Consider the following 12210-nt stretch of genomic DNA (forward strand, 5'->3'; position numbering starts at 1 on the left):
AACCTTCCTCTATTTTGTATGTGGGATGCTGCCTCAGCATGGCTTGATGAGTGTGGTGTCTAGGTCCACAACCAGGATCCAAACTGGTGAACCACAGGCCACCGAAGTGGAGCACGCCAACTTAACCACAACACCATGCGGCTGGCCCCCTAGCATGTAATTTTTAAATAGCTGAAAACATTTCAGGATAATTCCATTAAAATATTCGGAGGGGCCGGCCCTGTGGCCAAATGGTTGGGTTCCCGTGCTCTGCTTCGGTGGCCTGGGGTTTCACCAGTTCAGACCCTGAGTGAGGACCTAGTACTGCTCATCAGGCCATGCTGAAGTGGCGTCCCACATAGCACAAACAGGAAGGACTTACAACTAGAACATAAACGTGTACTGGGGGGCTTCAGGGAGAAGAAGAAAAAAGGAAAGAAGATTGGCAACAGATGCTAGCTCAGGCACCAATCTTAAAAAATAAATAAACAAATAAATATTTGGTACCAAAATAACCTACATTAAAATGACTCTATTGAAACCCACTGGATTTGACTTAAGACTGTATCATCTTTATAGATTGAATTATTATAATCTATAGTAATCGAAAACTTACTTTGTGGGAGTTTATTTGAGAGATGTGATCTTATATTCATTAATTACATTCATTACTCCACTGAAGTAAAACTTGTTAAGGAAAGCTCAACGAAATTCAGGGATTTACAGGGTTTTTTTCTTTCTGTAAAGAACTCATGATGATTTTAATTTATCCTCTCGTGTACAAATCTGACACTATCTTTATTATCTGAGCCCCAATCTTAACATGGGAAAATATTTACAAGCCATAAACCAAACGTAGATGAGACTTTCACAGCCCTGTGCCTCTGAATAGCAGCAATTCCCCAGCTTACTAATTTCATCAGCCTTGGGAGAATATGTATGCTACCAATTCTTGTTGCTGAGCAACATATCACCTTCCTATATGGCCAGAGATGAAGAACTGAGTTAATTCTTCCTGCTAATGCATGCCTGTCCAATGATGAGTCAAAGAACCATGCTTAAAAAAGTTTCTATTACTGCCAAAAACCAAACTCTACTCCTAGAATCAATTCAAAATGATGTAAACACAAGAAATACATGTATAATCATCAGTAGCAAGGAGAAGGAATTAAACTTTTCATACCATTTTGTCAGGTTTTTTTTAAAAAAAGAACATTTGACAGAAATTTCCTGTGTGTTATAATTCCCTCATACTCACCCTATCACAAGTCAGACACTGCACTGAACTAATGATTGTTCCATCAAATATGTCTGAAATGACACTTCGGTATTTCTTATGCTGTTTTTTTCTCTTTGGAGATGATGCAGATTGAGCTAGGATTGAAAAACAAGTGTAGAATATTTTTTAAAAAAATCAAAGTAGTTCCTTTGGCATTTTTCTCCGGAATCTTAACAGTAAAATTTACTATGCTGAAGAAATTTGTCAAAATACCATTGAAGGGCATTGCTTAAAAAAAAAAGAAAGAGAAACCAAGATGAAATAGGAGGGGTTCAGTTGCCCCATCTTGACTTCAATCTGAATAGTTTGCTTGTACTTGTTTGTTTTTGCTTCCAAGGAAGGCTTTATTGGAAGAAAGGATTCTATAATTAAGTATTGAGAGTTCTTTATATATTCTGGATACAAGTTCTTTGTCAGCTATGTGATTTACAAATATTTTCTCCCAATCTTATCTTTTCATTCTTTTAATAGTGTCTTATGCCAAGAAAGCTTTTTAATTTTTCTCTTTTATGGATCATGCTTTAGATGTCTTTAAAGAACTCTTTGTCTAACACAAGGCTATGAAGACTTTTTCCTATGTTTTCTTCTAAGAGTTTGATAATACTGAACTCTCAAACATAGCTGATGGGTAGGCAAAATGATATGGCCACTGTGGAAAATAATTTTATACAACATTAAGGATAAAACTAACATAAACCCAATAACCCCACTTCTGGTGTCTACTCTAGACAAATGAAAACTTATGTCCATACAAAACCCTGTACACAAATGTTTACAGGAGCATTATTCATAACTGCCAAAAACTGAGAACAATTCAATGAATAAACAGTAGTATAGTCATACAATGAAATACTACTTACTAATGAAAAGGAACTATTCAGACATGCAACAACATGACTATTTCAAAAGAATTACGCTAAGCGAAAGAAGCCTGTTTCAAAAGACTACATACGGTACGATTGCCTTTATACAACATTCTGGAAAAGGTGAAACCATAGGAATGGAGAACAGATCAACAGAGCCAGGGCTTAGGGAGGAGCAGGGGGAGGGTCTGATCACAAAGGCCTAGTATGAGGAATTCTTCAGGGTGTTGAAATTGTTCTATATTCTATTTGGGTTGGTGGTAACAAGAATCTACGCATGTGTTAAAATTCAGGACTCTACACCAAAACAGTGACTTCTATTGTATGCGAATTTGTGCCACACACACAAAAATTTTAAATCATGTTTGTGTAAATTATGCTGTCAATTTTGAAGCACTGAATAATATTTCATAATCAACACTTTAAATTATCAAAGCAAAGGAACCTGAATAACTGAAACTTCTACCTTTTTTGTGTGTGGGTGCCAATCCTGGCCACAGATTGCCTGATTTAGGAGGGCTTGCTGATAAACGTGGATTAACACCTTCATTTGATGGGAGGGTCTGTGATGTAGACAGGTCATTCAAATGGACATCAGTAATATATTCTGCAATATTTAAAATTTGTATTAATACCTTAAATAGTAAAATTATTCCACGTGTCAAATAATGTTAATGAATTTAAAAGTTTCTTCACTTGAGATTTTGAACACCAATTCACATTAATAAATGTCGGGTGAAATATTTAACAGACAAAGCGCTTGCTCAGTGAAATAACAGTGGATTCTCCCCCAAGGAACTCAATTAATGTTCATAACACATGACTGTTGTCAGCAATTCAGGAAGTGAGCAGTGGAAACATAAAACCAAAGAGGATTTGTCCTAATTTACTATTTTTTAAAAAAGGATATTTAGGACAGTTTTTCAAAAGCTTTAAAACCATGAGGAAGAAAAAGAGATTATCCTCCCAAACTAACATAGCAATCAAAATCTAAGAAGAAATTAAGGCATCAAATAATCATAAATTATTTTATTCTTACTGTGACAAAAGGAAACACCTTTGTCAGGAAAGAAACTTTTGAAATTGAACTATGAATCAAGCAAATATAAGCTCCTGAGAGTTATCTTGATAGTTCGCTGTTGGATTCCTAGTATATAACACGTATTCCAGGGCAAGGTACTGTGCTCAATAAGTATTTGAGGGAAGAAAAGAGAACTGTTCATAAGAGACCCTGAAACAGAATGACTTCAGGGATTTTTCCAGATAATGCAAAATAAATGTCTTTGATCACTTTCACATGGGCATTTCTCATTATCTCAACCATGACTAAAAGCAGACTGTATAATACTGTGGGGAGAGAGGGGAAGAGACTCACCCTAGGCCCTTCTGAAGGGAATAAAGTTAGGATGATCTAGGTCAGGGATGGGCAAATGCTTCCTATAAAGGACCAGATAGTAAACATTTTATGTTTTATGTGCCATATATGGTCTTTGTCATGTTTTTTAATCAGGTCTGCAAAAAACATAAAAGCTCAGATCCCTGATCTAGGTCATCAGTTACTGTGTGTAAGAACAAACCTGCTGTGGAGCCACAAAGAACCAGCACATCCCTTAATCAGACTTCTGACAAGGAAGGGCTGGACAACAGTCTGTGCTAAGTCTTTTAATACTGACATTTCCTATTTATTGACCAAACGACTTCTAACATATCTAAAGTCTAACCCTAAGGTCAGTATAATCAAGGAGCCTAACACATTTTCCTGACTGGGAGGTATTTTTGCACTGTACACAGGTGAACCACAAGTATTCCTGTGGTGAAGGAAATATCCTTTTCCTCAAGAAGGAATTTTCAATTCATTCAAATACTTAAGTAAATTGTTTAGTAGTTCTCACTGTTTGGTAATTATAGAAGATAAACTTTCAATGCTACTGTCTGCCATTTTAAGATCAGAGAATTTGAACCTCTGCTGGTTGAATTTTATGTGCTTCGGAGAACCAATCCCACATTAAGCCAAGATAAGTTAACTCTGGAAGAAATAAACACAAAGCAACGTAGCTCAGCTCTCTTTCATTTGGCCACTTTCTCTTTCTCAAAGGGAGACTGACTAATACTATGGAATAATCTATCATAACAGCGTTAATTATAGTTAATTAAACCCCTACACCAAAACATACACCAAATATTTCATAGCTGATGAGACTCCAAAGACAGAAATCTAAATCTAATAGTCTGGAGATTACAAAATTGCAATTTGGGTAATTTTGCTTTTTCCCAGGATCTCAGCAGAATCTGCTAAAAATGACAATAACTTAACAGTCAGATGCAAATATTGCTAAACTCTACTAGTTATAAAGCCCCAACGTAACAACTATTTAATTACCTCTTTCTTTAAATAGTATGGTTGAACTATAATGTCATACACTACACACAAAATATTAAGCCAAAGCTATTAATCATTCTATTTCATCTTTATTAAGTTAAATGTAAACTGTAAATATTAATGTGTAAATTAGAAATTTCTGATTTTACGCACATACCATGCTAATCTCCTCTGAAGATGGTGAAATTTTACAAATATAATCTTAAATACAAATATAATACCTTGCACCCATTGTCTACAAATGAAAATATCATTTTCTAATTATTAAATTGTCACCTGAAGCTCTGCCGAGTATTTGCACTTTGACAGTTTCCTGGTTGTTCAAGTCGACTGTTTCAGACACACAGTCTCTATCTTTATCTAATTCTCCTTCAGAATTTACTTTATTCATCTTATTGCACATCTTCTCTTTTTGCCAGTCTTTTGACATTTCTGAGTTGTTCTCATCATCCTGAATTAACATTGTTGTTTCATTGTTATCTTCAGAAAAGCCTCTAGAGCCATTTTCGTTCTCTGCTTTATCACTGCTGCTACACGATTCACAAGACTGAAAATCGACGTCTGATTGGCTCTTGTCCTCCTCCATGGTCTCCTCAGTGGTTAGAGTTCGAGGATCTTCCTCTACTTCCATAACCTGTTCTTTCAATTCTTCATGAAGCAGATCCATTAAACAGCGAAGGAATTCTTGAGCATCCTAATATATAAGCAACATAGATATTATCACTTCATTAAAAATGTGTATGTAGAAACTCAAGTAAAAATATACAAAATGTAGTTACCAATTAATTTCTAAATGTGTAGCATTACACTGAGGAAACAGACTGTAGAACATGAAGCCTTAGAGGGACGGGAAGCACTAAGTTCGAAAGAGCTATGTAAATACAACAAAAGTAATGAAAAAACTGAAGATATTTGGAGGCCAGCTTTTAGTACTGCTGCTATTTTAAAAAACTGGAGGAGTACGGCATAAAGAAAACATGGATTTGCCTCATGTGACAACTAGTATTCAGAGATGTCCTAAATGCAAATATTTTATAAGTTTGGCTTAAAATCAAAGCCATATCCAATCTTCTACTATAACTCAAAGAAAAACCCTTGATCAACCTGGAATGCTTACTGAAAATACAAATTCGTAGGCCCTAACTCATGTCTACAAAACCACAGTCTCTACTGGGTATTATTCAGTGATTTGGGAATTTGCACTGGAAAAATTAACAGGGTATAGGCATTGTTTTGAAAAAGAAAAATATGTGAGGATCAGGTATTAATATTGAAAGACACTACATAAAGCTACAATAATTGAAACTGTCATTGGTACTAATTCAAAAAAACACAGGTCAATGAAACAGAGTAGAAAGCCCAGAAACAGACCCTATTATATATTATCATAAACATATTAGGAGAAATTTTAAAAATCAGAGAAGAAAATTCTTAACTTTGTACTTTGGTACAATTTGCTTGTGAAAAATGAAATTTGAATTATAGTGCAATATGAAATGAATTACAGATGCAGTGAAGAATTAAATGTTTTAAAAATTAAAGCATAATATATAGAAAACATAGGTGAAAATTTATCTCTGGATGTGGAACTTTCCAAAACTAAAAGCACTAGAAGAACTATATTGACATATTTACCCACCTTAAGATTTAAAAATTTCTAGAAAAATACAAAATTAAGAGAAGGGTAAAAAATATAAGCAAAAAATATGATAAAGGGTTATCATTCTTGGTAAATAAAGACACAACCAGTGATGACCCCCAAAAGTAAGTGGACAAACAAAATATATTTATAAAGGAAGAAATATAAATGACTACATAACAGCACAATGCACAATAGCATTCTGCAAATTTATTAGATTAATATTATGAATGAAAAGCAATGAAGACTTACCTGCTGAGAATACCCCCGAAATGTTGGATTTACAGTTTTAATTCCTTGAAACAGATTAGTAGGGACAACAGATCCTGGCCTGAGAAAGAAAACACTTTTAATGAGAAATTTGTGATTTTTAGTTCTCATTTTAGAAATTAGCAATCAAGAAAGTATTTGCGGTTTCAAAATATCACTCAAAATTGCCCAGTATTATGTTTCAATGGCTCCTCAGAACAGCTTATTACTGGTATTTAAGCTATAATTTTTTGCTTTCCTCCCTGATGAAATGATTATGCTCTAAAGAATTTTTCAAAAATACTTCTAATTACTTAATTACTAAAAATAAAACTTTAAAGACTTAAAATTTCTGGGACAATTAACGTAAGTACACATAGAACACTATCTAAATAAAAATTTTAAAACCAGCCATCAAATACTCATGAAAACAAAAATGAAAAGTAAACCAAATGTATGAGACATCACCACTTGGAATTCTGTACTATGACACTTCAGAAGTGTGGTAAACTTCCAGGAATATTAAGTTTAAAGCACAATTTCAGGGTAAAGAAGCTTAAACATAGCAATTAAGGGCTATGCAGAAAGGAACTTAGAAACATCAGAGCCTGTGGCAGTGCTGGATAAGACCCAACAGGGACACATGAGGATGGAAAACTCAGGCTCTTTAATGTTACACGTGTGAATGACATTTTCGTTCACGTCCCCAAAGAACTCACTAAAACCATCCTCTTTTCATAGCACAGTGAAAGGAGAGTAGTAACACATTTTTGTTTAACTTAAGAAATACCCTCAGTAGGGAGCCAAATATCTCAAAGAAAACTGAGGCACTTAAGAATATAAGAATGCTAAAACATGAAAAACTACTTTAATTTTTACATTAGAAATCATTAAGATCTCAAAAGTCTTACATAAAAGATTAAAAAAAAAAAAGACAGCTTTGGTGATTGTTTTCTTAGGAGTAAGGCTGGGTGGTTCTTAGGAACCATTAAAAAGGACAAATGGTAAAAGCAGTTTTCTGAATAGTTTCAAAACAAAATTAGTAAAATATTCAGCAAACAATTATTCTTCTAACACTACACTTTAGAGCAAATAAACCTAAGCAGAAAAATGAACATTTGTAAAGGCCTGATTTTAACATTGTGAGAATGCCTACTTCTGCATTAAATCTCAACAGTTTCAGCGAGCACAGCTTTGGCAGTTCAACATTGTCTCTCTCCAGTCCTGACACTTCATCTGGATGTTCAGTTTGAAAGTAGCTGCTCCAAACCGCACTCATCTCAAATCCGTCTCACTTCTACGTTTTTCAGCTCTATAAATGGACCTGCATCCTTTTAATACTTATGATCCATTTAAATATATAATAAAGAGAACAAATATATTAAGTACATACCTGCTTTTATGCCACAGTTCTGTCATCAGTTTGAGATAACTTTTACAAATGGCTGGTTTCTTGTCTGTCCGAGCTAGTCCTCCACAATCCAGAAAAAACTGTGTCAAAGGTGGGCTAATTTTAAAAAGAAAAAAATGTTACAGTGGAATCAAAGCTTAATACTGATTGACTTCCACTCCTGAAATGAACTGACAGCACACAGAGCCCTGTATTGATTATTTCTTTGCTCCCTTTTACAGCTTCATATTCATTCCTTCATATTTGCTCAACCCATTCAAATCAGATCTGACCCCACCATATCGGAGTCCTCAGTGTTGCCAGATCCAGTTAACACCTTTCAGTTACCTCTCAATAGCACTGGTCATGGGTGACTTACTCCCTTCTTTTTTTTTTGAGGAAGATTAGCCCTGAGCTAACTGCTGCCAATTCTCCTCTTTTTGCTGAGGAAGACTGACCCTGAGCTAACATCCGTGCCCATCTTCCTCTACTTTCTATGTGGGACGCCTACCACAACATGGCTTGCGAAGCGATGCCATGTCCACACCTAGGATCCGAACCGGTGAACCCCAGGACGTCAAACCAAAACGTGTGCACTTAACCGCTGTGCCACCGGGCCAGCCCCACTCCCTCATTTTTAAGCAACCCTTCTCTTGACCAATGTAATGCACTTTTCTACTGTTCTTTACCTCGCTGGCAACTCCTTTCCCTCTTTATTGTTTTTTCTGCTCTTGCCAGATTTCTAAATATCAGGGTTCCCAGGACTTAATCCTATGACTTTTCCTCTCTTCCTTACATACTCTTCTCCCTGGGTGAACTTATATTTTTACACATATGCCAAGGACAGTCAAACTTATAAAAGTCAACCATCTCATCTAAACTCCAGATTTACATCAAATGCCCAAACTGATGGCTGTCATGGGCGTCTCAAACTTAATATGCTCAAAATTCAACTTTCAAGTGAATCTGCTCTTCCTTCAAGCTTTTACATCCCAGTAAGTGGCACTGTTATCCATCCAGTGGCTCAAGTTAGCCATTTATAAGGCAAAGTAGTCTTTCATGAGCTTGATTAGCTTGAAGGAACCTCCATGAATCTATTCAGTTATTGGAAATAGACTGGACAAAGGACCAAATCCTGACCTGCAAGAAAGTGGCTATCCTAAAAAGGATTCCAGACAAGTGGAAACCACAAGAGAGTATGGGGTAGCTATGCTTATATTGGACAAAATGGACATTAATTCAAAAGCTGTAACAAGAGATAAAGAAGGTCACTATATATTCATACAGGGGTCAATTCCTCAAGAAGATAACATTTGTAAGTAGTTACACACCCAACATAGGAACACCTAAATTTATAAAGCAAACATCAACAGATCGGAAGGGAGAAATAGACAGCAATACAGTAATAGTAGGGGACTTCAATGCCCCATTTTCAACAATGGATAGATCATCCAGACAGAAGATCAATGAAGAAACATCGGACTTAAACTACACATTAGACCAGATGAACCTAAGAGATACATACAGAGCAGGCCATCCTGCCCCTACCTACTCTGGAGGAGTATGATTTAAAAAAAAGAAAATCTGGATGCTTTATTAGAGACTTTCCACCTACAAAAAATATAAAATATTTTCATAGGATCTCTGAACTAAAAGTGATTTGAGGAATTAATTAGCTTAAGCTCTTCATTTTCTAGATGTGAAAAGACAAATAACCTGCTCAAAGCCATAAAACTACCTAGAGTCTAAGCCAGGATCAACAGTCTAACTACAGGCCTGGATAGAGTAATTCCATTAGGGCAATAAGGGATCGTGTCCAAACCCAGTTTCTTGCCTACTCTATCTTGAGAGTTACTCAAAAAGAGGAAATAACTTTTTCAGAAATATTGACATATTTAGTTTTAGTTAATCCACATAATTTTCTAAATGGGGACATTTCAGAAAGTCACGGTTGGGGGGGACAAAATTATGTATTGAGGGGGACGAGGGAAGAAATATAACCAGGGATTCATGGCATCCTGTTGGCTAAGGGAAATGAATAGAACTGTTAACTTTCCCCCATATCACTACTAATGCGTATTGTTTTCTCCTCTCACTCCTCCTTTTTTTTGAGGGGCAGTGGTGTATTACAGCAGCATGGTTTTCTGCTCAGAGTGACTTTAAAAAACTATACAAACAAAACTAATTTCAAAACAAAACAAAAATAATTTCTTTACTTACCAATTAGAAAGAGCCTGCAAAGCTGCATTCATATAACAAGTATTTCCAATATTCTTCAAACCTGTAAGACCTATTAAGAAAAATTATAAATTATGTCATCATTCCATAATGCAGTACCTCGATTTTATGCGTGTTTACTGAACACATAACTATGTATGGTAGTTATTACGGTTCCCAAACTATGTTAAGGAAATACAAAATACATTATGGAAATACAAAATAGCAACCTGAACAACCCAGAGAGGTCAGACTTATACAAAAGTGTTAATTTTTAAAAAATTATTTAAATATACATGAAAAGATTAAAATTCCCATATATTAATTACAAAACAGAAAATTTGCACTAAACTATACACAGATAGTTTATACCAAGAACTGTGGGCTTTGGTAAAGTGATGCCAGAGAAACCAAGCCTCACTGGAGGTTGTCAGTTTGCTTTTCTTGCGAATACAATTTTACTAGGCCAAATTTCAGAATTCTTTCTTTTTTGTAACTATCATCTGTAGAGTCCCTCACACCTCTAGGTGAAACATCACACAGACTAAAAGAATGGGCAGTGCCATACAAACAAGTGTTACACTTGAGAGAATCATCTTACCTCTTGCCTTAAGTTCATCTTCTTCTTCCACTTCTATGTCCAGATCATCAAATACAGCAACCAAAGGAGTTTTTAATGTTGTGTTACTAGGTATTTTAAAATCCTTGATAACAAAAAAGAGCAGACTTGAACAAATCCTTAGGTTAAAAGAAATTTTTAATTTTATCTCATGTCACATCTATACTCTAAAAATTAGGATACTATTTTAATAGAACTCTAAGTAGGAATTCATGGTATTACCAATTAGAATAAAACTTACATTTATATTTGGAAAGTAATAAGGATCTACACTAGCTAATAGCATGTCACCGTACCTTTACTAACATAGGTACTTGAATAACAAAGCCACTGTGACTTTTGCGAATTTAAACACAATTAACTCCAATTCAGTGAGATCACATTTCTTCTAAAAAGACCTAAGTGCACATATCCTACATTGCCTTTTCAGACTTTTCTAACCTGTAGACTTCCACAATCCCTCCTGACACTTGTTACTACACTTATTTTGCATCCTTTTGTGGATATGAAATAGTTCACTTGTTTTAAACAGTAATAGAATATTCCAATATTAATTCCTGAGAATCATTCAAAATCTTACCTCCCAGAAAAAACTTTTATTTGAAAAATTTTATTAATGACATTTGATAGTTTCCAATATTGTTATTTTATAATTAATGCTCTGATGAACTGGGTTTAAACAGCCTATAAATTTTATACCTCTAAAGAAATTTGTACAAATAAGTTTTCTTCTTCTGAGTAATTTCTTCAACAACAGGATCATGAAGAAGTCCCATGAAAGTAAATTCAAGCCTTTTATGTATGATAAATATAACTCACCAGAGAATTATTTACAAGCCATCAGAAAAGTATCAGTATATTTATTCAACCAGATTCAACATGCATTAAGTGTTTGCAATCTTGGGGCCAGACCCATGGCCAAGTGGTTAAGTTTAAACACTGACTTGGTTGGCCTGTTGTTTGCCAGTTCAGATCCTGGGCCCGGACCTACACACCACTCATCAAGCCATGCTGTGGCGGCATCCCGCATAGAAGAACTACAATGACTTACAACTAGGATATACAACTATGTACTTGGGCTTTGGGGAGGAAAAAGAAAAAGAGGAAGATAGGCAACAGATGTTAGCTTAGAGCCAATCTTCCCCACCAAAAAGTATATTTAAAAAGAAAAAATGTTACTGAGAACCTGGATGATTACTTGTTTTTTTTAATAAAAAGTTTGCAATCTTAATCTACTCTGGCAGATATGGCAACAGACAGCTGTTTTAACTTACTTTTGTTTAGTCAGTGATGATTATTTTCTCATGTGTTTTTATTTGTATTTCTTCTTTGTGAACTATCTGTGCTGCTTTTTTTTTTTTTTTGAGGAAGATTAGCCCTGAGCTAACTGCTGCCAATCCTCCTCTTTTTGCTGAGGAAGTCTGGCCCTGAGCTAACATTCATGCCCATCCTCCTCTACTTTGTATGTGGGATGCCTGCCATAGCATGACTTGCCAAGCGGTGCCATGTCTGCACCCAGGATCCGAACCAGCGAACCCTGGGCTGCCGAAGCGGAATGTGCGCACTTAACCACTGCACCATCACCGGGCTGGTCC

At 35.4% G+C, this 12210-nt stretch overlaps 1 protein-coding gene across 3 annotated transcripts in view; it reads right to left on the bottom strand.

Moving 5' to 3' along the window:
* USP33 (ubiquitin specific peptidase 33) overlaps positions 1-12210 on the bottom strand; it is a 53360-nt gene that overhangs the window by 20235 nt on the left and 20915 nt on the right. For 2 of the 3 annotated variants that reach the window (XM_046645482.1, XM_046645481.1), the window contains exons 6-12: positions 10598-10700; positions 10000-10069; positions 7783-7896; positions 6393-6471; positions 4778-5195; positions 2588-2728; positions 1238-1353 (exon numbers count right to left, since the gene is read on the bottom strand). In XM_046645482.1, the coding sequence (XP_046501438.1) occupies positions 1238-1353; positions 2588-2728; positions 4778-5195; positions 6393-6471; positions 7783-7896; positions 10000-10069; positions 10598-10700 (1041 nt within the window). The remainder of the gene's footprint in view (positions 1-1237; positions 1354-2587; positions 2729-4777; positions 5196-6392; positions 6472-7782; positions 7897-9999; positions 10070-10597; positions 10701-12210) is intronic. The other variant, XM_046645480.1, reaches the window with a different exon arrangement.

This window comes from Equus quagga, chromosome 18, assembly GCF_021613505.1.
Source record: "Equus quagga isolate Etosha38 chromosome 18, UCLA_HA_Equagga_1.0, whole genome shotgun sequence".
Classification (NCBI taxonomy): Eukaryota; Metazoa; Chordata; class Mammalia; order Perissodactyla; family Equidae; genus Equus; species Equus quagga.